The sequence below is a fragment of the Arvicanthis niloticus genome, chromosome 21 (genome assembly GCF_011762505.2).
Source record: "Arvicanthis niloticus isolate mArvNil1 chromosome 21, mArvNil1.pat.X, whole genome shotgun sequence".
Taxonomy (NCBI): domain Eukaryota; kingdom Metazoa; phylum Chordata; class Mammalia; order Rodentia; family Muridae; genus Arvicanthis; species Arvicanthis niloticus.
This window is the reverse complement of record NC_047678.1, coordinates 16,617,011-16,642,785: the sequence shown is the minus strand read 5'-3', so window position 1 is coordinate 16,642,785 and position 25,775 is coordinate 16,617,011. Positions and strand designations below refer to the sequence as shown.

Sequence of the window (25,775 nt, the reverse complement as noted above, 5' to 3'; positions counted from 1 at the left end):
AGCCTAATATATATGTTGATTTGCTGTATTAATATCTTTGGGGTTTGGGTTAGGGTTTTCCAAAGAGCCTGGTTATTTTCTGTATAGCCCCGGAACTTGTTCTGTAGAACAGGCTAGCCTCCAACTCAAGGGGATCTGCCTGCCTCTACATCCTCCTGAGTGCTAGGATTAAAGCTGTGCGCCACCTCCATCTGCCAACATCTTTATTTTTAATGCTGGCAATTTAATTCTTTTAATTAATTAATTTAAAGGCAATGGGGATTAATTATCTCTAAAGACAAAATATATAAAAGAATATCCTTCACATGAAATGGGGACTTGGTATGTGACATGCATCACGAACAGATAGGAATGTAATTTTATCTTACTAACAAGATCCATCCTGATTACTCACCTCCATTAACATGCTGAGGGCTCTTTCCAGTATTGATATCCAAAAATGTCCCCGTTCCCATGGTTAACTTCACATCTCCTGTCTCAAAGCAGCACTCTCCAAACATGGCCGACTGCTGGTCACCAACCTGCCAAGGAGGCCGACCATCAGAAACACACTGTACCAGCGCCTGTTTTGTTACAGTCCACTCCCCGTTTACACGATTCTCGTGGTTACATAGTCCACTTGCTTTTTTGACATTTAAGTTTAAAAACGAACCCCAAGCCGGGCAGTGGTGGCGCATGCCTTTAATCCCAGCACTTGAGAGGCAGAGGCAGGCAGATCTCTGAGTTTGAGGCCAACCTGGTCTACAGAGTGAGTTCCAGGACAGCCAGGGCTACACAGAGAAACCCTGTCTCAAAAAAAAATCAACCAAACAAAAAAATGAACCCCAAAGACAACAGTTGCACAGCCCGAGGGTCTTTTGCACTACTGGCAAGTACCTTGTCCCAGGGCTTCTGGTTCACGGCTTTTATAAACATGAGCAGTTTTAGAAAGGTCAGCCCCGGCACCAGAACAGTGTGCCTTTTCATTTCACCTTAGAGGTTTCATCCCTTTGTCAGGACCTGAACTCACAAGTTTCTTTTACTAAGAGTGACAGAGGTACAATAAATAAAATTAGAAGTCTTAAACATGTTTATTGCTTTAGAAGATTATAATTTTGTCGCTATGGTTACATATGAACACACATAAAGAGACTCACTTAACGTTCTGCAGTGCTGGAAATCAACCCTAAGGCCTCGGGCATGCTGATGCTCACTCTGCAGGAGTCACCCCAGCTCCATCTCAAGTCAGTTTAGAGATGGGTTGCCACAGTTACCAGGGTAGCTGAGACCTCCTCTCTTGCCTCAGCCTCCTGAGCAGCTAGACTATCAAGCACACACATGGTAGAGAACTTGCCTTATCTGTACGTGGCCATGGTCACTAGCACTATATTAAAGAAAGAAAGAAAATGAAACTAGGGCTACCAAGATGTCTCAATGGATAAATGGATCTGTCGCTAGACATGACACCCTGAGTCTGATCTATGGGACCTCCACATGGTAGAAAGAGAGAAGCAACTCCTGGAAGTTGTCCTCTGACCTCCACCTATATGCCATGGTACACACACACACACACACACACACACACACTGTCCTAATAAATATTTTTAAATTAAAATAAAAAATAAAACTCACGTAGTAAAACCCTTCTGAGGCCAGGAATATCTGAACACACAACCTCAACACTGGAGACTTTGGCAGGAACATCTTAAGTCAGAGGCAAGCCTGGACTAATAACAGGATCCTGCCTTAAATGATGATGATGATGACAACGACGACACCACCTGGGCATGGAAGCACATGCACACAGTCCCAGCACTTTGGAGACTATGGCAGGAGGACTGCTTTGAGGCTGGGGCCAGCCTGGCCTCCACAGAGATACAAGGCCAGCCTAAGCTATATAGTAAGATCCCGTCATTTATAAGTAAATAAACTTACTTTCCCCTCCCATTCTGACTCCCTGGCTAATATGAAGAGTCCATCTGGGGACAGGTGGCCTCCACCCCATGTTTAAGCTGCTGTAGGAAAAAAGGCTTTCTGAGGTTTTCCAGCATGGCATCCTGAGGGTTTCTAACTTTGTTCTCTCCTCTGGCCAGAGAGCTAGAGTCCAACAGTAAAAGAAACCTTAAAAATAAAACCCAGGAGTTTTGGAGTGGCTCAGAGTTAGAAGCATTTGTTGCTCCTGCAAAGGACCCAGGTTCGATTCCCATCACCCACAGAGCAGCTCACAACCATCTGTAACTCTAGTGCCGGGGTTATCAAATGTTCTCTTCTGAGTTCTGCAGGGCCTGCTTGCATGTGGTGACAGACATACATGCAGGCAAATCATCCAAACACATAAAAGTAAACATAAATCTAAAAGGAAACAGACCCCAGAAATTACTCTATTTTCACATCAGCAAGCTAAGGGTTTTACAACATCCAGCTACAACTTTATCCTCCAGTGTCAACTGCCCATTTACTGATTTTCTAATGGAATATAAACTATTTCTGATAAAATATAAGCAGCAGTGGCCCCTTGCTGCTTTTAAAATCAAAGCATCTACAGATGTGGTCTATTACTCAGAACACGGTATCTTTAGAAAATGTAACAGTATCCTTATATAGGGACTGCTTCTCATTATATACATGACCCTTTTAACTTAAAAGAAAAAAATAAAAGAGATACTAGACAGAATGTGTTTCTTCTTCAGTGCTGATGTTGAACGCAGGGCCTTGTACCTGGTGGCAAATACTCTAACATTAACACTAAGAATAGTAGGACCTTACTATATATCCCTGGCTGCCCTGGAACTTGCTATGTAGACTAGGCTGGCCTCAAACTCACAAAACCTGCCTGCCTGTGCCCTGAGTGACTGCTGGGATTAAAGCTGAGAGCCACTACACTTGGCTCAGGCATTATTCTACTAAAGACCTTCTGTTTCTCTTGAAGCTACTTCCAACTATCCAAACACATTTATTTAGTTCTTACACCCACTCCCCCCACCCCAGTGTCTTCCACTTACCAAGGCAAGAACTGGTATAGGGACACCAAATATCTCTTCATCCACTGATCCAAAATTATAGCTTCAAAGAAGATTGATGAAAGAATTAATTGTAGTTCTAGACATACTCACCCTAAAATCCAGCAAACTCCTTTTCACGTAGCCCATGAAGTTATAGAACAGATGCAGAAGCATGTTTAAAAAAAAAAAAAAAAAAAGTCCCTTTCCCCAGCGAAGTGAAGAGAATTCAAAGGCAAGTGTGTGGGTCTGTTTCTGATTACCTGGTGTCCTTCACAGGAGGCAGGATGGATAGTGGAATGGAAACCATGGTGGTTATGAGCCTGCTCCAGCGCATCTGTGCATGAGAATACGGCGTCAGGATATGCACGCTTACGAGCCTCACACCTCTACCCACACTTCAAAGCAACACATTGTTCACATAGACAAGGGTTGTCAACTACGATCAGTTAAAGAAGAATCTAGCCAGCATTACAGAAAAGCTGGTGATTAAAAAAAAAAAAAAAAAAAAAAAAAAAAGAGAAAAGTCTTTACCGCATATGGATCAAAAAATCCAGTCGTACTGGCATTTGAATAATCCGTGGCATAGGAAGCACCTAAATTACATTAGAAATAACACATTTATTATCAGGAAATATAAATCACCTAACCTTGGTTTATAATCTAGACTTTTGTCTATCTTCAAATTTATCCTAAAATGGATGTTTGCAACATTCAAGTTTCCAGGAAAATACCCATCCAATCTTTATAAACCCTTATAGTGTTTTATTTTGATTGAATTTTTATTTAAAAATTTCAAAGTTACAATTATGTATGTGTTCGTGTGCATGTGTGTTATCACAGCACACACGTGCAGATTAGAGAACAACGTCAAGGGTCTATGCTCTTTCCATGTCATGGGTCCCAGGGATCAGATCTGGTCCTCAGGCTTTGCAGCAGGTACCTTTTACGTGCCTAACCTTCTCACCCTGCCCCGTTACATACTACTGTCTGCATGTGAAGGTCAGAGGACAACTTTCTGTAGTCAGCTCTGACCACCACATGGGTTCTAGAAACTAAACTCAGGACGCCATCTTACCAGTCTTTGAATGTTACAAAAGCAATTTTACAGATAAAACCTTAGATCCTGAGTTTTAAAGGAAGAGGTGTCAAGATGCCAAGGGATATCTCCCACACACACACATACACACACCCTGAAGTATATCCAAGCACAGTGTTATCACTATTTTATTCTTTCAAACCTTAGGTTTATTCACTTCATTTCATGTGTCTTAGTGTTTAGCCTGCGTGTAAGTCTGTGTACCACATGTGTGCCTGATGCCCTTGGAGGTCAGGAGAGGGCATTGGATTCCCTGGAACTGAAGTTAGACATGGTTGTGAACTAACACGAGGGTCTTTGGCAATTAACAGCTGACCCACCTCTCCAGCCCCTCCCCTTTTTAAGTCAGCACACACAGAAATGTATTTCATTATGGCATTTTCATATGTCATTACACTTTGTCCTAATTTGTCTCCCTCTTCCTCACATCCAATCTAACGTTTCCTTCCTTCCCCCAGACAACCTCCCCGTTTGACTTGACGGCATGTGCATTCCATCACCCTGTTCCCATCAGCAACACAGACACAGACAGACAGACAGACAGACTCAAATATAGGTTCTGCAAATGAGAGATAATGTGGTATCTTTTCTTCAAAGTCTGGGTTGTCTCAATGTGATTTCCAGTCCCATTCACTTTCCTGCAAATGTCATGATTCCATTCGCTGTTTTTAGAGTCAAAATAGAACTGCATTTTGTGACTGTGCCACATTTTCTTGTTATTGGTTCGCTTGTTCGTGAACTTCTAGGCTGGTTTCTTTTCTTGGCTGTATGAATAGTACAGCAATAAACATGGATGTGTGGATGTCTCTGTGGCATTCTTAGAGTCCTCTAGTTATATACCAGAGTGGCACAGCCAAGTCACATGGGAATTCTCTTTTTACTGGTTGAGAAGCCTCCATTTGGATTTCCATCATGTGAGGCTGCACAAGCTTAGTTCCCAGCAACAGCGGTGACTCGGCTGTCCTTCCCGTACCACCTCCAGCATCTGCTGCCATCTGTCATCTCTTTGTTTCTGCTTTCTGTTGTACTTTGAGACCAGGTCTCTCTCTCTGTTGCCCTGGCTGTCCTGGAACTTGCTATATAGACAAGGCTAGCATGGAACTCATAGAGATTCACCTGCCTCTGCCTCCCAAACGCAGGGATTAAAAGCCTGAGCCACCATACCTGGCTTCCTTTATCTTCTTGATGACAGCTATTCTGATCTGGGTGAGATGGAATTCAAAGTAGTTTCAATTTGTATTTCCCTCAGGATTAATATACTTAACACTTTTTAAAAAAAAAAAAAGTAATTATTAGCCATTTTTAGGGTGACGTGGGGGTAGTTGTGTGAGATTATTTTCCCTGCTCTGTAGGTCGTTTCTTCACTTAAGCAGCGATTCCTTTGTTGTGCAGAAGTTTTCAATTTCAGGCAATCCTAGCCATCAATTATTGAGATGATTCCTCTGCTAATCGGGCACTTTCCAGAAAGTCTTTGCCAATAACATAACCTGATGCATTTTGCTTATGTTATTTTCTAGAAGTTTTAGTTTCATCGTATGCTAAGATCCACTTTAAAAAAAAAAAAAAAGATTTCTTTTTATCTGTATGTGTCTGTGCACATGTATGCAGGTGCCCATAAAGGCCAGAAGAGGGTGTGGTATCCCTGGAGCTGGATTTCCAGACTGTGTGAGCCACATGGTTTAGGCAATAAGAACCAAACAGGTGCTCTGGAAAAGCAAGAGCAAGTATTCTTACCCACCCAGCCATCTCTCTAGACCCAAATAATCCGTTTTGGTTTTGGAGACAGAGTTTCTCTACGCAATCCTGGCTGTCCTAGAGCTTGCTATGTAAACCTGCCCGTCCATGCTTCCCAAATAAAGGCTTTTGTTTTGTTTTGCTTTTTGTTTTGAGACAGTGTCTCACTATGTTGCTTAAGCTTTGGCTATAACTCACTCTGTAATCCAGGCTGAGTCATGAACTCACAATAATCCACCTGCCTCTGCTTCAGATGTTTGGGACTTGAGGAATCCAGCTAGGATTGTTGTCTTCTAATCCTGTGAAGAATGTCACTGCAGGCAGAGATGGCTTGGAAGGTGCCCACCACACCTCACAACCTGTGTCCTATCCCCAGTGGAACCCACATTGGCAGAAGGAGAGAGAACCACCCCAGCAGCTCGTCCTTTGCTGGCAGGGGCACTGACTAATATTTCTGGCCATTTTTCTTGCTGGTGACACTTCTGTTCTCTACTTTCTGCCCTGTTAGTATTAATCCCTTACTGGTTTACTGTTACATGATGTATTTCTTCCTAGTTCTCTGCTGATCAATTCTGCTCACAACATTTATCCTCTCTGGTATTCTTATGATTGAGACTTTCTTCCTCTTCTGTGTACAGTATTCCTTGATACATCTTCTGCATCGCTGGCTTGAGAGTCAAGAACTGCCTGCGTCTGGTTGACCTCCAAACATCCTTGTTTCTCTGTCAACTGTTAAAGACAGCTTTGCTGGGCAGCTCTCTTTCGGTTGGCAGCCATTACTTCCAGGGCTTGGAAGCATGGTTCCATGCTGGTTGTTGGCAGGGGATTTGATGTCATTCCAATGTGTCTGCTTTTGTACAGGAGTTGGCATGTTCTCCTTACAGCTTTCAGTGTCCTCTGCTTTTTGCCTTGGCATTTTGACTATATTATAAAAAGTTCTGGTAATATCTATTTGAGATTCTAAATGTTCCTTCTATTGGGTGTCCATTTCTTCTTGTCTGTTGTAGTAATTATTTAAAAAATAGCCGCCAGCAAAGCCAAGTATCTAAGCTGCGGCAGCACTGCCTGGCTCAGCCGCCATGTTGGTAGCCAGAGGCCATGTGCACACTGCAGCTAGAAACGGCCAGCCAGAGACACCAGCCCTGCCACCCACGAGACGCCAACATGGGAGATGGCTCTGCCAGTCTTCATGCTGTCTCTGCAAGGCTGAGCACTGCCCAGACTATCCCGCCAACCACACAGGCTCGGTACAGATGAGACTCTAATGCTTAGATTATCCAAAGGCTTATATATTTGGTAATGATCAATAACAAGATACCCATACAATCAGAAGTATAACCCAATACCCAACCTAGATATACCAACTACCTTTGACTGCTACAGACAAACAGACATCAGCTCCCATGTCTCTGTCTCTCATTTTCCGTCTCTCCCTAGCTCCTCCTCTTCCTTCTCCTTACTCCTCCTCTTCCTCTCCTTACTCCTTCCATCTTAGCTCTTCCTACACTTGTCTTGGGAAACTCTCTGCTATAATGTCACTGACCGATCATGCTCTTTAGTGTTTGTCTCTTCTATCGCTTGGATGCTTATACAATATTATAATTAGACATTATAATTCATAGATATGTTAGCATCTTTCGGATGCTGTGGTCACGTCTGTTCGTTTTCTCCCTTCTTGGGGTCTGGATGGATTTCATGAGGGCAGCCCTTCTATTTCTCCTTTTAGTTGCTCAACTATATTGGTGAAATTCTCCACTGTTTTTCATGTGACTCACTGTGTTTTCCATTTCCAACATTTCTACTCGTTGTTCAGAATATCAACCTTCTTGCTGAACTCTCCTCTGACCATCAGATGGCTAATGTTTTCTTTTTACAATGCTGGCCTTGAATTTAACTTATCTGTTTGTTTGTATTCCCTTTTGTGTCACCCATGATTTTTTTTTTTTTTTTTACCAATCAACCTGAATCTTTACCCCACACTTTATCCACATGACCATCTTTGAGGAGGTTGGGTTGGTCACGGAGACATTTCGGTTTTCTGAAGGAGTTATGCTGCATTGGCATGGTGCTCATGTTTCGGTGTTCGTTTGCCTAGCTCCTTCAGTTTTATCTGCGGGTTTTCTTAAGCAGCCAGTTCTTGAAGGCCCAGTCCCCAGTATGACTCAGTGAAGGGGGATACACAGCGCTTGAGGAAATGGCTGCTGCTCCCCTACCCTCAGGGAGCTGTGGGGCCCAAGCTGTGCTCAACCTCTGCACTGCCCAGGTTTGTCTCCACCCCCTTCTGAGTTTCCACTGTTTCCTTTGTAGGTTTCTGAAGCTCTTCCTCTCTTTGGAATAAAGTCTGTCTCTTCTTATTCTGACTCTTTCACCATCACACATGGGGGTGCTGTTTCTAGCCCCCCCCCCATTTTACCTGGAAGTCTACCTTTAGCACTCTTTGAAAGCAAGACTGTCCCCCAGATCTTAGACTTTGAAGTTTCATCAGCATTTTTAAACCATCTTCCTCTCCCCGCCCCCACCAAAATGAAGATGCATCTAGTTTTACTGCAACATGTAGTTAACAGTGTGGCAAACAGCAGTGTGTTTGGGATATGGAAAGAAAAAACCGTGGTGTAAGTAACTTGGATTCTCTTGCAACTCTGGTCCCTCAGTCTTACTCGGGTTGAAGCAAGTCTGTAGGGCCACCTTTACCTTTCGTGAGCTTATGTAACAGCCAGGTATCAATCGTCCCAAAGCAGCAATTGTCTTCTTCCACTGCCTTTTTCACCTTGAAAAGAGAAGAACGTTTAGTCAACTACAACTGAGTACGATATCAGGCACAGGAAAAAAAAAATACAGATCAGTAGATACACTGTAATCTCAATACTGAGAATTATACCGAGAAAGATCATTTCTAGAACATAGTCCAGGAGATCTTAATTATTAGTGAATGGGATTTAGGAAGGAGTACTTCCTAACCTCTGTGCATCACTGAAAATTTTTAGCTATATAGCATTTTTAGTTTAAAAGCTTTACATTTTTAGTTTAAAAAAGCAAAGCACATATATATTTTAGTTTATATACACAAATACGCCATACAACCTAGAGAAGTAATATCACACTATGGCTTAAGAGTTAAATCCAAACGACTGCCCATTTTTTTAAAGAAGTTATGCCCTGTCACCTAGACAAAATATAGAGAACAACAGACTGAGGGGTGTACAACCCCATCTGACACACTTACAACATAACCCTAACTGTGGGGTTCAACCCCATCTGACATACTTATAACACAACCCCTACCTGTAAGTCTCAGAGAACACTGTGGAAGAGGGGTTGAGAAGATTTAAGGAGCCATAGGACTATGACATCTGTTGCAAAATAGTGTCTTCTATCTATGACAAAGCAGCTGCACCCATGAAACCACAACAACATGGTTACCAAATAAGATCTGCATGATTATATCTGTGCCATTATATGCCAACATGGATGGGGAAAATCTCACAATGCCCCATTCCTGATGAAGACCTACAGGCACTGGCTGTTGAGAGAAGAATCTGTATTCTCTGGACATGAATCCCTAACAGGTTATCCAATCCCAAGTGCTGACACACACACACACACACACACACACTGGATTTAGCAGGTTGTATTTATATACACATATATACATGTATATTTATTAATAACGATTAAAGAACAGATAATGAATTTGAAAGAGAGTGAAAAAGACAAGGAGTCAGAGGGTAGAGAGGGACGGGTAGAAATCATTTAAATGTAGTACTCATGTCTGAAATTCTTACAAAAACAGTTGTTAACCTTAAAAACTATGGATGGGAGAAAGGGAGAGAAATGGTTCTGTGGTTAAAAAAACTTCCTGAAGCCGGGCAGTGGTGGCGCATGCCTTTAATCCCAGCACTTGGGAGGCAGAGGCAGGAGGATTTCTGAGTTCAAGGCCAGCCTGGTCTACAGAGTGAGTTCCAGGACAGCCAGGACTACACAGAGAAACCCTGTCTCGAAAAACTAAAAAAAAAAAAAACAAAAAAAAAAAACAAAAAAAAAAAAAAACAAAAAACCTTCCTGAAACACCTATATCAGGCACTTCTAAGGTACTCACTCATAGCCACCTGGAACTCCTGGGGGATCTAATGGGTTTTTCTGGCTTCCACAGGCACCCACATGTGGCCATACACACACAGACACAGATAGACAGACAGACACAAACACAGACACTTATACACACTCACAGATACACAGACACACATAGACACAGATACATAGACACACAGACACATAGACACACAGATACATACATACACACACAGACACCCGAAGACACATACACACACAAACACACAGACACTCACACATAGACAGACATATATACACACCCAGACACACATACACACAGAGAAAGAGAGAGAGAGAGAGAGAGAGAGAGAGAGAGAGAGAGAGAGCGCGAGCGAGCTATGGGGGCAATGGAAAAGTTCCCAGTACAAAAGGTTTCCATGCATCAATTCAAAAGGACTTAGGCTTCGTGGGAGCTCGGGTACTAAATAGGTTCTCAGGAAAGCAACAGGAAGAAGACTAATCCTGTTAGCTTGTGTTTTCGTCATCATTTTGCTACGGCAGTTTTTTATAAGGGCGCTCACCTTCTTCCCCTTTCCTGATGATTGCAGCATGTGGGGGATGTGTAACTTCCAGGTAATGCAGAGAGCTTACAGATCCTCTATATATGAACGCTGCATGGTTGCCCAATTGTAGGCAGGTCGGAAGCCCAAGCCTGAGTATCAATCAGTTCCTTGACCAAAATGTTTACTACCATGTGTCTTGTTTGTGTGGCGCTCCGGCACTAGATGGCATTCCTGTTCCCCGACTCCCTTTTGTGTGTGGCTGGTGACTGAACCCAGTGCTTGGTCTCACTAAGCAAACATTGAACAATCTGGGCTCCATCTCCAGCTCTACTCAAGTTTTAAACATCTATTTATATTTTGTGTAGATGAATGCTTACTTGCTTGACCGTGTGTATGTGCACCACTTATGTGCCTGGTATCTATCTGTGGAGGCCAAAAGAGAGTGTTGGATTCCCAGGATCGGAAATCACAGATGGTTGTATGATGCCATTGTGGAGCCGTGGTGTATGAGGTGGGTGATGGGAAGGGAACCGAGGCCCTCCGCAAGAGCAGGTAGAAGACCACTAAGCCACCTCTCCGGTTCCTCTGCTTTTTTAATGGCTAAAAATTTAAACGAAGCTTCAAAAAATGGCAGTATCAAAAAGACAATGAGGTTTACCCAAGGTACAGTTATTATTTGAAAACTTTACCCAAATATTCTAACAGTTATAGTTGGTGTGATAGTTTTAATAGTCTTCTTGACACAATCCAGGATCATCAGTGAGGAAATGTCTTGCATATGCTGATTGATGTAGGAAGACTGAACTTCAAAGAGGGTTCTGCCATTCCCTGGCTTTGAGTCCACCTATAAACACAGGGAAAGTACCAGGCATGGTGGAGCACACCTTTAATCTGGGCACTTGAGGTGGAGGCAGGTGCATCTCTGTGAGTTCTAGGCCAGCCTGGTGTTTATATAGAACTCCAAGACAGCCAAGGCTACAGGGTGATATAGTAACCCTCACAAAAAATAAAAATAAAAATAAAAAAAAATACTAAAGGCAAGCATCATGTATCCTGTTATAAACAAACAAACAAATAAATACCACATCAAGGCTAGAGAGAAAGTGGGCTAAGTACTGGCAAGCATCATGTATCCCCTGTTCTCTGATCCTGACTAAGGATGCCATGTGGCCAGCTCTCTCGGGCTCTTGCCACTGTGACTTCTCTGCTTTGGGGAACTGGATCCTGGAACTGTAGCTGCAATCAACCCTTCCCCTGTATCTGACAGGGTGTTTTATCTCCACAGCTGAACATAAACTCTGACAGTTCCCGTGGCAATTTCTCACAGTCTCTATAAACTCAGACTGTGGGTTTAAGGATTTATACCATGATATTGAAAAAAAAAACCCTCAGATATTTTTATGACAAAAACTATATAAAGTTCAAATATTAGAATCTATAATGAAGTTTGAGTAGACTCCAGCTAGGTTTATTTGTTCAAGCTCTAACAGCTGAGCAGTTGTGGCACAGAGCACGTGGTCTGAAGACCACTGAAGCACCTAAAATACTAGTCTCGGCCGGGCGGTGGTGGCGCACGCCTTTAATCCCAGCACTTGGGAGGCAGAGGCAGGCGGATTTCTGAGTTCGAGGCCAGCCTGGTCTACAGAGTGAGTTCCAGGACAGCCAGGGCTACACAGAGAAACCCTGTCTCAAAAACAAAAAAACAAAAACAAAAACAAAAAAACAAACAAACAAACAAAACATAAAATACTAGTCTCTAGCTACTCAACAAAGCACCAACACCAGACCAAAAGCATGCCAAAGGGGGGAAAAAGGTGTCAGAATCTCTTTAAATCTGATAATACAAAAGCTGAAATTCTGGAAAGACAAAAAAAAAAAAAGAAGAAGAAGAAGAGGAGGAAGAGGAGGAGGAGGAAGAGGAGGAAGAGGAGGAAGAGGGGAGGAAGAGGAGGATGAAGAAGAGGAAAAAGAAGAAAAAAATATTCCTGAAACATGGTTACCTCATCTGTCCTCATCTGTTCAGCCTGTCCCTCTGCCTAAGCTCTACCTCATCCCACGGTGCACTATAGGTATCTCCCATGTGGCTATTGTCTCAGTCACTGCATCTCTCCAGGACCTCCACACACCCATCCACACTTGCTATTTATATTTACTATGTGTGGTATACACATACACATGCAGTCAGTCACTCGCACATGTGTGCACAGAGGCTAGTAGTTGGCATCAAGTGTCTTTCTCTATCACTCTCTTATTTATTTATTTATTTATTTATTTATTTATTTATTTATTTCCAAGACAGGGTTTCTCTGTGTAACAGCCCTGGCTATCTTACAACTCACTTTGTAGACCAGGCTGGCTTTGAACTCACAGAGATCCAACTGCCTCTGCCTCCCAAATGCTGAAATTGAAGGTATGTACGCCCACACCTGGCTTATGTCTTATTTAGCATTCTTGAGTTACACTTTTTTTTTTATTCTAAAATTTGCTCAACATACAGTTTTAAAGAAAAACTGGGATGCTTTATGAATTTGCATGTGGAATTTATGCCGGGGGCTCACAGATCTTCTCAAACTCTTACAGTGTTAGTAAGTGCTGCCAAAGTGAGCAAAGCAATACAACGTTTTTTTTTTTTTTTCATATGCCAAAGATGATTTAAATCATGGGGATTTTCTAATGTAAGTCAGAAACATGATCAGGACACAGTAGTGCACACCTATAACCCCAGCTTGGAGGTGGAGGCAGGAGATCAGGTATTCAATTCTTTGTTGATTCATCAGTGTTATGATCACAGGACAGAAAGCTGCCCTGAAAACTAGAAGCACAGGTAAGACTTATATGGAAAAAAGCTTCTAGGAGTCTCACCCTGCAGCAGGAGTCAGGGAGGATCCCAGACTCCTCCAGCTGCTGGAGCATGAGCCAGGTCTGCTCTGAATTAAGAGCGCCTGGGCTCCAAATCGTGGAGGTTTGGCTTTTGGCAGGGGGACTGAAGTAATCCCCATGAAGCAAGCCCAGGTTGTGCCGGTCTCCGGAAAGCTAGCCAGCAATCAAAAAGAAGCCCCGGCTCTGCAGAGCCTGATCACCCTTGCTTTTCCCTGAGCCTAACTCAAGCTCAGCCCTCTGTAGCATGCCTGACTCACCCCAAAAGTTGATTACCTGTCTAGCATACACACTCACTAAAAGACGGACAGGTAAAGGTAGGGCTGTACAGTGCTTGCCCCTTTAAGAAAGTCAGCTCATCTTTAGAGCTCCCGGATGTAGCCCAGGTTAGCTTCAAACTTACTGTCAATCTCCTTTGTGTTATGACATAATACCAAGACTTTAAACCCAGGAACCAATGGAAGATCTGTCTTCTACCCCAGGAGTGCTGGCCTCTCTCCCAAAAAGGCTGGATCACTCTTCTTACTCTGTACATTTTCCTTCCCCACAGTCACGATCCCTTCTCCACACACACAATCTCTTCTTACCTCAGACAGGTTTTGTAAAATCCAGACCAATCTTAGGGTGACGTGCTGGGTGGTGAAGCTGAAGCGACTCACCGTTAGCATCACTTTACTCCTACTGAAGAGATGAAGGAGTCGGGTGGCCCCATGCAATAGCTGTTTTAAAAACAAAAGAGATCTTTAAGAAAATACACTTAATGGTCCTTGGGTTTTCTTTTTCTTTCTCCATCCCTGCCCCTTTTCAAGACTACTATGTCGTCCTGGCTGGCCTTAAACTCACAGAGGTCCACCTGTCTCTGCCTCCCCCACACTGGTATTAATGACTTGTGGCACTGTGTCCAACTTGATTAGTTTCTTATAGAACAAAAACAAAGGTTGGAGCGGTGTCTAAGTGATTAAGAGCACTTGCTGCCCTTGGGTTCAGTTCCAACACCCACAGGGTGGCTCATAACCTTCTCTAGCTCCAGGGCATCCAACACTTTCTGACATCTGTGGGCACTGGGCACACATGTATACAAGCAGACAAGACACTCGACTCATAGACATAAAATAAAAACAAATAAATCATTAAAAAAATTTTTTAAACACAGCATTAAATCAGGTATAGTGGAATACAGGTCAGCCTCAGCTCTTAGGAGACAGGCAGGACCATAAGTTCAAAGTCAGCCTGAGTTCCATATGAGCTTAGGTCAGGAGCTATCATGAAGCCCCGGTGTGAAGGCAGACAAACAGAACGGTCTTGGGGATTGTGCACACAAGAGGACTTAAGTTCCGATCCCCCAGCACCAAAATGATGTCACGTGGGTATGTCCTTCCCCAGACACCTCCCTGCACCAGTTCAGAACACTACATTAGCTGAGAAGGCATTTAACCATGAGGCGTTAGAAGTCAACATCTGAACTGATCAGTGGTGGCACACGCCTTTAATCCCAGCACTAAGGAGGCAAGGCAGATGGATCTCTGAGTTTGAGGCCAGCCTGGTCTACAGAGTGAGCTCCAGGACAGCCAGGGCTACACAGAAAAATGCTGTCTTAAAAAGCCAGAAAAGAAGTCAACATTGGCAACACTGAGTACCAATAACAACAGACCCTCGGGATGCACCCTACCTGAGGCACTTCGCTTCTTCCCTCAGTAACAGCACCCTTGGGCAGCATGGGCTCCTTTACAGCTAGTGTGCTGTCACCGCTGTCCTCACGGTTGGCATCCTCACTACCCTCTCCCGTGGCCTACCATGCACCAGGCATAGTGTGAAGAGCTATGGAAGTCTGCTAGCTAGCTATATCAGTACCCACTCGCTTTCTAAGAAAGGACGATGCGGTTTGCCCACTTCAATCCATGTCAACTACATCCTTTTCCTTTCCCCAGGCAGAGACACAGGTCCATCCTAAACTCCCTCCAGCCTTTCTGAGGGTCAGTAAGTAGTAAAGCATTTAAATCTACCACAAATGCTTTTGGGGGCTAGTCTTACATTTTACTGTTTGGGGATATGTCAGATTGCCTCTTTTAGTCTTAATGTCCTAAATCATTAAATGTAGGGGGCCCTACAATTACATCTAAAGTTAAGAGACATTTATAAAAAAAACAAAACAAAAAAACATTTGAGTGAAAAGAGTTACCTTGATTATAAGAGAATTATTCCAGGACTTTACAAGTTCAGCTGCCCTTAGGTCCTGCCAACTAATGAAGTTGTGGAAATGATGGCCTGTTTTCCTAAGAGAAACGGAAATGGTAGAGTACAAGTCAGGCACTCCATCAAAGGCCAGCCACAGAGGGCTAGAGGTATTGGCAGGACACTTAGACTGTGTGAGGTCCAGGTTCAATCCTAGCACAGGAAAAGAAAACCTATCTACCAAAGGAGAAAACAAATAAAAAGACACACCATAATTTCAAACTACAATCAATTAAATGGAACTTTCAATTGCATTCTCTTTGGTTTTTATAAACTAGACACAGGACATAACAATTACGTAACATTAGCTGGACCATTCAGTATTTGAGAGGCTGATGCAGGAGGAATGCCATGAGTTTCAGGCCAGCCTGGAATAGAGAGTAAGACACTGACACACACACCCCCAAAACCCTAGAAATATTATGTTACATATAGAATCAGACTTTGAATAGACTCTACCCCAAATGATTGTCCTTTTGAAACAATGTTACATGGATACTTGCAATAACAAAATTACTGACAAGACCTCTGAGACATGCTCTGTGTTTTAAAAAGTCAACTGGGGCCGGGCGGTGGTGGAGCACCCCTTTAATCCCAGCACTTGGGAGGCAGAGGCAGGCGGATTTCTGAGTTCCAGGCCAGCCTGGTCTGCAGAGTGAGTTCCAGGACAGCCAGAGCTACACAGAGAAACTCTGTCTCGAAAAACCAAAAAAAAAAAAAAAAAAAAGTCAGCTGGGCCTGGCCCGGTATCACATGCGTTAATCCTAATATTACAGAGGCAAAGGCGGAGGCGGATGAATTTCCCTGAGTTGCAGCCCAGACTGGCCTACATAGCAAACTCCAGGTCATCGGGATACATAGTAAGTAAACAATAAGTAAATAAATAAATACAAAAAAAGCCAATGGTTCCCTCTTCTTCAAGGTCAGCAAGATACAATCACATACAAACTTCTGACCCACAGCAGCTCTGCAGGGTCCTCCACCTCTTCACATCTCAAAACTTTAGAATTGACTATCTAATATGATTACCAAGATGTATCCAATAAAGAAAATCCGGGGCGGCCGGACAGTGGTGGCGCCCGCCTTTAATCCCAGCATTTGGGAGGCAGAGGCAGGCGGATTTCTGAGTTCGAGGCCAGCCTGGTCTACAGAGTGAGTTCCAGGACAGCCAGGTCTACACAGAGAAACCCTGTCTCAAAAAAACAGAAAAAGAAAAGAAAGGAAAGGAAAGGGAAGGGAAGGGAAGGGAAGGGAAGGGAAGGGAAGGGAAGGGAAGGGAAGGGAAGGAAAGGAAAGGAAAGAAAACCCAGGGCCACTGGGATGGCTCAGCAGGTGGCACACCTGTAATCTCAGCAGTTAGAAGCTTATAAAGCAGTTAGTTTGCAATGAGTGCAACACAAGCCTGGTCTACCTGGGAGAGAGTGAGATCTTATCTCTAATTAATCAATTACTCAATCTCCCAGTTGTGGTGGCAAAATCAAGTCAGAACACTAAATGGGCAAGAAGATCAGTTCATGGCTCACCTGGGCTATGCCTTTCTCATCAATAGAAGAGGACAAAGCAAAGAAAAATCTATCAAACCCTGGGTCAATACTACAATAACAGTACACGCCAAAGAAATGAAGAAGAGGGAGAGGAGGAGGGAGAGAAGATGAGGATGACCTTTTTCCTTTGAGGCTTCTGCAAGTCACCTCCAGGTATATACTAATATTTTTATTCTCTTCTCTTCTCTCTCTTTCTCCTTCTTCTTCTTCCTTCCTCCCCCCTTCCTTTTTTTTTACAGTGATGGAGACTGAACATAAACTGTGAGTTGTACACTCCAGAACTTCTTTCTGAGCAGTTCTTTTTCTCTGTCAATTTAACTATCTCTAATTCCTAATACTATCACTGTACCCTTGAGCAGCCTGTACCCTTCGTCAGTCCTTCATGGATTACAGCAAATATTTAGGAAGGATTGTTCTAGAAGCCGAAGACAGAGCAGTGAGCAGAACACAGGCATTATTGCCCTGGTGAACATAACTTTACCATGGCACTCAAAGAAATAAATAATCCCTCCATCACTTACAGACAACAGACACAAGCCCCATGAAGAAGAAATACAGGGGTTGAGTGTAAGTTAGGGACAACCTGCCTGTGGGGAAGAAAGAAAGGTGGTGATGAGAAATGACAATGAATTGGCTCTGACAAACCACAGGTGTTCTGACAGAATGACTCTTACTTGTCCAAAGGCCCTAAGGCAGGTGAAGCACAGCAGCTGAAGGGTTAGCACAGCTGAAGAAAGGGGAAAAAAAAAGTCACAAGATGAAAATGGAGTTAACTCAACACAATAAAAAAACAAACAAGAAGTTGATCTTAATAGAGGCATGTACTCCAATACTCGGTTAGCATAGAACTAGGTCAGTTTTAGCTCTTTAAAAGCAGAGAACAGCCGGGCGGTGGTGGCGCACGCCTTTAATCCCAGCACTTGGGAGGCAGAGACAGGCGGATTTCTGAGTTCGAGGCCAGCCTGGTCTACAGAGTGAGTTCCAGGACAGCCAGGACTACACAGAGAAACCCTGTCTCGAAAAACCAAAAAATAAAAAAAAAAAAAATAAAAGCAGAGAACAGAGAGGAACATGAATGACATCATAAACAAACTGCCTTCAGTCCTGTGACACTTTATACTTTCTGTGGCTCTTAACACTTGGTGTCAAAGCAATTAGTAATAACCATTAACACAAACGTCAAATGCTCCAGTAAGCACTCTGCTTGGCTAGGACCAGGGCAGTTTACACCTCCCGCAACCAATGGAGAATACAAATCCCCCAGGGCTGGTGTGACATCAGCTTCAGTTCCTAAAGCAGCAGGCAGAGCTAGTGCCTGAGAAACTCAAGGCTACTGAGTGATCCTGGCTTCTGACTCACATTTAACTGCTAATTGGCACACACCCTGATCTGGAGTTGCCTGGCGACATCTCCCCAGAGACTCAGCAACTGAAGAAACAAACAAGTGGTGTTTTTTCAAAAACAGCAATATGGAGGGATCACCACGCATAATCACTGCAGAAAGCAAGCTAAGTGTGCCCTGGACAAAACATGAAGGAAAAAAAAGAAGGTTTAGCTCAAAAGAATAGGAAAAAGCATGAAGGACTGAAAACGTCAACGTTTGAGCTTCCGGGCTTTGAGGTGGGTGTGCGGGAACTCAGGGAGAAAACATGAAGTTCAAAGTTTTAAACTTCTTGATATTAATACTGTGAGGAAAATCAGTTTTTATAGTCGTGAAGACAGGACTGCACCACAGTCAGAAAAAGCAAAATCCAACATACTGGCCCATGCCTGTAATCTGAGAGTCCAGGAGGCTGAAGCAAGAGGATTACCTCAAATCTGAGGGCAGTCTGGGCTAGTTAATGAATGCTTATCTCAAACAAAGCTACCCTGCCAGGGAGCTGGCCAGTGGGTACAGTGTGTACTTGTAATCCCCGAGCTGGAGAGGTGGGGACTGGAGGCTCCCTTGGTGCTTACTGGTCAGACAGTCTAGCCAATTGGTCCGTTCCAGGTTCAGTGAAACACCCTGATTCAAAACTAAGGTGGAAGCCAACAGAAGATACCCACTCTTGACATCTAGCCTCTATACATGTGCGTACACACACTCACACACTCACACACACACACACACACACACACACACACACACACACACACGGTGGGGGGTGCTGACTGTACTAGAACAAACCATGACTAGAGCACAGGTTCTGCTCTGTCTCTCTCTCAGTGGACCTGATGTACTTCCTGTTCACTCTGTGCCGTCCATCCATCCTGGTGCTGTCTTTGGCATTTATGGGGACTAGGTGGCTGCTTCCGTCATGACACTGCACAGTGGCTCACTAGCCCAGTGAGCAGAAGAAGACCCTGTCATTTCTCCATCAAATAAGGACAGGGCTATACACATTTCTGCAAAACTTGCCTATATTTTAGATTCTGCTGCCAAAAAGTTTTTCCAAAATTCATAAAATATAAACATTTCAAGACAGAAAAAAAGAATAGTCAAATAAACTCAGAATAAATTGTTTTACTGCTCACCAGTACCTGAACTGTCTCAGAACCTGACCTGCTTTTTCTAAAATTCCCACTGTCACATTAAAAACTGTTGTCCAACACTTGTCCTTCCTGCTGTGGGTGACACAAAAGCAAACTAGGGGACTGATGACCGCACCTCCAACTCTGAGCAGTACGGATATCTCCAGCAAGTTCCTCGCCTGGGAACTCTCTCCAGACCCCACCTCCCAATCACAGACTTCTCACATCTGTCTTGGTACTACTTTCCTAGCCTTCCTCCCGCCCTGAATCTCTTTAAATCTACGAGGGAAGAAAACCTCAGTGTAAAACTGTGGCCTGCTTCTCTTTCTTCCAGAGTCCCTACCAGAAAACATGGCTACTTCTGGAGGCTTCTGCTGGACATTCTCAAGTGAGAGCCATTCTACAATGACTGCAGATTTGGGTTCTTCCTGAGGGGTGGAACACTACAATGCACAAATGTCGAGAATCGCACTACCCCACGTTTGGGGGCCAAAATGTCAGGGACCACTCTATCAATGTTGGAACCCGCACTGCCAAAAGCCTTGGGGGCTAAACTGTTAGAGCCCGCACTGACCCAAGCTGCTCGGGGTTCAGCAAGAGAGAGAGAGTGAGAACAGACGGGAAGAATGGAGACCAGACAGAGTGTGATTCAATCCCGTTTATTCTTCAGTCTCTCTTCTTCTCTCCAAGTCCCTAATTCCTAGTACCAAGTCTCAGGTCCTGGGCTTCAGCACCAAGTCTCAAGTCCTAATCTTAGTCCCAGCTGTAATAAGTCTCAAGTCCTTCTCCAACTCCAAGTGTCTAATTCCTAGTTCTAAGTTCCTAATCTCTTTCCCAGTTCCAAGTTCTCTTCCAAGTGCCTGTCTCAAGTAAAAGTGTCTAATCTAAGTCTCAAGTACTCTTCCAAGTACAAGTGTCTAATCTCAAGTGTCTGTCTTCTGTCTGTCTCTCACTTTTATATGTCTCACTTCTAAGTCATGTCTTTAAGTCTCACACACCCAAGGGAAAATCCTGGGTATCTAAAACAAGATGTTATCAGAGTGTGCTCAGCTGTTTTAGGCTATTGTAAACAAGTCTCTTGTCAGGGTATATGGCTCAAGATGGCTGCAAGGATGATAGCCGCCTTCTGTCGGTTCCCCACACACAAAACATCCACCATCCTGCAAAGAATGGTGAGGACGGTGCCGCTGGCCGCTGGCTAGACATGCAGCTCGCTTGGATTTATTCAGTATTAAGTTTTTTTTTTAATTTGTTTTTGAGACAAGGTTTTGCTGTATAGCCCAGGCTAGCCATGAACTGAACTGGTAGCAATCTTCCTGCCTCAGCCATCTGAGTACTGAAGTTACAGGTGTGACCCACTAAGCCTGGCCACATTTCTTCCTCCTGCCTGATACAGAATGAAAAGCCCCATCCTGATTCTATTTGCAAGTTTAAGTCTTCTTGTCACCCTGTCACCTGACTGCCCAAGCTCAAGATGTCCTAGAGTCCAGAGCTTTGATTGAAAAAACATTGTAGCCGGGCGGTGGTGGCGCACGCCTTTAATCCCAGCACTTGGGAGGCAGAGGCAGGTGGATTTCTGAGTTCAAGGCTAGCCTGGTCTACCGAGTGAGTTCCAGGACAGCCAAAGGCTATACAGAGAAACCCTGTCTCGAAAAACCAAAAAAAAAAAAAAAAAAAAGAAAGAAAGAAAAAACATTGTACAGTTTTGTTTCTGTTTTTATTTTGATACGTGTCTCTGCAAAGCTAGACTGGTCTTGGATGTAAGCAATCCTCCAGACTCAGATTCTGAGGGATGGGACAGTGGCCACATGCTACCACAATGTCCAGCTCCTTTTAATTTTTAAAAGTAAGGAGAAAAAAAAAAACATGTTGAGAGTAAGACGGGAGTAATTAAAAATAACAGGTGTCACAGTTAAAAACAAACAGGAAAGAAAAAAAAAAAGAACAGAAAACAAAATGATTTGGGGCTGAGGTGCTGCTCAATGGAAGAGCACTGGGCTAGCCCCCTTGAGGCCCTGGTCCAATCCTCAGCACTGGAAAAAAAGGGAGGAGGGGTCAAACAAACAAATAACAAAGACAAAAGATAGTTTGAAATCCTGGCTCTAGTCCCTGAGGGACCTTAAACAACATGGCTAATTTCTGTTTTTTTTTTTTTTTTTTTCAATTGCTGTATAAACAAATCTTAAAAAAAGATTTGTTTATGTACCATGTATACAGTGTTCTGCCTACATGCGTGCCCATACACCAGAAGGTGGCATCAGATCTCATTACAGATGACTATGAGCCACCATGTGGGTGCTGGGAATTGAACTCAGAACTTCTGAGCAAGCAGCTAGTGCTCTTAACCTCTGAGCCATCTCTCCAGCCCACCAAGCTATTTCTAAGCTGTTTCCTCCCTGGTTTGTCTGTTGTCCAGATAATGAAAGTTGGGAGAGCAAAGGCGACCGATCAGCTTGGCAGCTGTGACGTTAACGTGACTGTCTACAGCACACACGTGCAGGCAGATACTGCAAAGATACACACCAATACAAGCACGCCTGAGAACAGAAATACTACTCTAGCGCTGTGTTGCTGACATGTTAGAAGCCCTGACTCTCTTTTAAGTATAAAGCAAGTTTCTGAGACTTTTGTGTTCCCACAAGACAAGACTAGGGAACTTTTATGACAACAGCCATTTCTTATTGTTATTTCAAGTTTTCGTCTGAAAGGGGAACTCACTGTGGCTACCCTCAGACTTGGCCCTTCTGTGGTGTTTTTTTGTTTTTGTTTTTTTTGTTTTGTTTTAAAGGATAAATCTCTCCCTGAATGTTTTCTTTTAAGGATTTATTTATGTATACCACGTTCTGCCTGCATGTATGCCTGCAGCCTAGAAGAGGGCACCGGATCTCATTATAGATGGTTGTGAGCCACCATGTGGTTGCTGGGAATTGAACTCAGGACCCCTGGAAGAGCAGACAGTGCTCTTAACCACTGAGCCATCTCTCCAGCCCTACTGTGTGGTTTTAATTTCACTATACATACTACTGAAATGGGCACCATGCCTGGCTTCTTTCTCATTATTTTAAGTAAGTTAAGTTCAGGTGATGAGCAAAGTATGAGCCAAAGGGAGGCCCGTTTTAATCTCTTTTAGCCAGACACAATTGTCCTCCAGTCACAAACTGACAACTCCCCAGACAGGTTCCCCAAGCAGCCAACCCCTTGAAGTAGTGTGGGCCACACAAAGCACTTACTTGTTCCACGTAATAAAAGTGGCTCTCTGCGTTGATATGCCGAGACCGACAATTTGATGCATCTGCACCCCGGCAGCTGAAGGTAAAGACAGGTAAGACATGTTTAAAACCCAGTGACGTTTACCTGTGTAACCACAGTATAGAATCTCTGACAAGAATGTCTGAGGCCACTTAACAGAACTAAGATAATTTTGCATTATGTATATTTAAAAGATAAAAAAAGATCCCTAATAATAACAAAAACTGTCCTTTTAAAACTTAAAATGGGGGTGGTAGGGGGAGCAGGAGGGATGGCTCAGAAGTTAAAAGCACTGGCTGCTCTCCCAGAGGACCTGGGTTCAATTTCCAGTACCCACACGGCAGCTCACAGCTCTCTGTAACTCCAGTTTGCCGGGGATGCGACTCTCCCACACATGCAGGCAAATCACCAATGCAAATAAGATAAGACAAAAATAATTAATTAAAAAATAAAACAAAACAATAAAAAAAAACCCAAATATCAAACACACCATTTTTCCCCCCTGATAATACTAAAAACCTAGATCTTTATTTAGGTAATAACCTAACATAATAGGTTAATATAACAAACCTTATAATAAAAGCTGCCTGGTGATGGTGAATTCAAATCTCAATGGAAATTAGTGTAATGACTGAAGTTGAGATCATATTTTTCAACACAAACAGATGTTAAGTATAAAAATAAAAACATGAGCTTGTTTTTGTTTGTCTTGTTTTTTTTCTGAGATAAAGCTCACTCTGTAGCCCAGGCTAGCCCTGATCTCATTATTTAGCCCAATAGACATCCTCTTGCTCCACCAGCCTGAGCGCTGGAAGTACAGGCATGGCCCTCCACTAAGTTGACATTTGTGTGTGTGTACCACATGTATTCAAGTGCCCGAGGAGGCTAGAGAGGGATCTGGCACCCCTGGGGCTGGAGTTACAGGCAGTCTTAAGCCACCCAACATGGGTGCTATGAACCGAACTTGGGCCCTCTGGAAGAGTAGGAAGCACCTTCAACCACTAAGCAGTTGTTGCTTTGCTGGGAGCGGCATTATATGATTGGGGGTGGGAACACATGATACACATGTGCATTCAGTTCTCTCCTTCAACCTTCACAGGGGTTCCAGGGATTAAACTCAGGCCACCCGGCTTCCACATGGCATGTGCTTTTACCCACTGAACCATCTCACTAGCCCTGAGCAATTTTAAATTTTTTGTTTTTCTTTGTGCTGCTGGAAATAGAACCCAGCATGCTGGGCAAACACAGTATATCACTAAGCTACATCACAAGACCAAAACATTAGCTTTTTGAACTAAATTTCCTAAAATATAGAAATGTGGGGTTTTTGTTTTGTTTTTAGACTAGATCTCATTATGTCACCCTGGCTGGCCTGGAACATATGATATAGTTAGTCCAGGATGGCCTTGAGGACACAGAGATCCATCTGCCTCTGCCTCCTGAGCTAGAAATGTGTTTTTATAATGTTCTTTTTTTCTTTGCAATTAGGTCTTACTATTGCAGTGCAAGCTGGCCTTGAACCTCTTGTCTTAGCCTCCTGAGTGCTGGAATTACATGGCATGTCACCACAGTCAGCTTGTAATATTCTTTTAAAATCAATTTCTTTTTTTTTTTTTTTTTTTTTGTTTTTCGAGACAGGGTTTCTCTGTGTAGTCCTGGCTGTCCTGGAGCTCACTCTGTAGACCAGGCTGGCCTCGAACTCAGAAATCCACCTGCCTCTGCCTCCCAAGTGCTGGGATTAAAGGCATGCGCCACCACTGCCCGGCTAAAATCAATTTCTGTAAGTACTGAGAAAAATGTGTCACCCCCTATATTGGTATTTCTTCTAAAAAATGTTTAACCTAAATCTGATCAAGAGGAATAAGACAACCCAAAATAAAAACAGTCGACTAAGCTGGCCTGTACTTTTTGAAAAGGGTCAATAAAAAAGGTCTGGAGAGATGATGGCTCAGTGGTTAGCAACACAGCTGTTCTTCAGAGTTCAATTCCTGGCACCCACATGGAGGCTTGCAACTGGAATCTCTAACTTCAGTTCCACAGAAAGTGCTGTCCTCATCTGGCTTCCACAAGTTTAGGCACAGCCAGGGTAGACAGACATACAGAAAGGTATGGGTATGCAAAGGAAAAAAATCTTTTAATTTTTTTTTTTAATTTAACTATCAATTTCAAAAAGAGCAAGCTGCAGGTGGCAGAGCAGACCGGCAGCTACATAAACGGTGCACGCGCTCTGACTCTAGACTGAGAATAAAGTTATCTTTTAAAGAAAGGTAAAAGAATCCTGAAGAGCGAGTATTGGGAACTAGGGTTCGTTTTTTGTTTGTTTGTTTGTTTTTGGGTTTTTTTGTCTGTTTTGTGTTTTCTTTTCTTTTTTTATTTGTTTGTTTGTTTGTTTTGTGTTTTCAAGACAGGATTTCTCTGTGTAGCCTTGGCTGTCCTGATACTCCTTCTGTAGACTAGGCTGGCCTAAAACTCTTAAACATCTGCCTGCCTCTGCCTCCCGAGTAGCTGGGATTAAAGGCTCCAGTCAACAGTGACTTGCTGGAAAGTGGTTTTAATGTATATTTCCTGAGGAGTGTGAGAACACTTCTTAGTCACACAGGAAGTGTCTCTTTCCTATGAGATCATCTTGTATTGAGGCATAACTGGCCAAAGAACCCAGCAGGGGAAGTTTGCTGAGAACCACCAAACAAAGCAAAGCTCTGCTTCTCAATTGCACTGGTTAGTTTGTTGATTTAACACAAGCTAAAGTCACTTAAGAAGAAAGACCCTCGCTGGCCCGGGCAGTAGTAGCGCACACCTTTAATCCCAGCACTTGGGAGGCAGAGGCAGGTGGATTTCTGAGTTCGAGGCCAGCCTGGTCTACAGAGTGAGTTCCAGGACAGCCAGGGCTATACAGAGAAACCCTGTCTCAAAAAACCAAAAAAGAAGAAGAAGAAGG

The 25,775-nt window shown here is 43.4% G+C and overlaps 1 protein-coding gene across 2 annotated transcripts in view; it reads right to left on the bottom strand.

The window, feature by feature from the left end:
* Positions 1–25,775, bottom strand: part of Gk5 (glycerol kinase 5) — a 73,137-nt gene that overhangs the window by 29,854 nt on the left and 17,508 nt on the right. For both annotated transcript variants that reach the window (XM_076917848.1, XM_034484112.2), the window contains exons 3-10: positions 22,819–22,894; positions 15,481–15,574; positions 13,889–14,020; positions 8,503–8,578; positions 3,513–3,574; positions 3,242–3,315; positions 2,982–3,042; positions 395–521 (exon numbers count right to left, since the gene is read on the bottom strand). In XM_076917848.1, coding sequence (XP_076773963.1) covers positions 395–521; positions 2,982–3,042; positions 3,242–3,315; positions 3,513–3,574; positions 8,503–8,578; positions 13,889–14,020; positions 15,481–15,574; positions 22,819–22,880 — 688 coding nt within the window. In that variant the 5' untranslated portion in view covers positions 22,881–22,894. The remainder of the gene's footprint in view (positions 1–394; positions 522–2,981; positions 3,043–3,241; positions 3,316–3,512; positions 3,575–8,502; positions 8,579–13,888; positions 14,021–15,480; positions 15,575–22,818; positions 22,895–25,775) is intronic.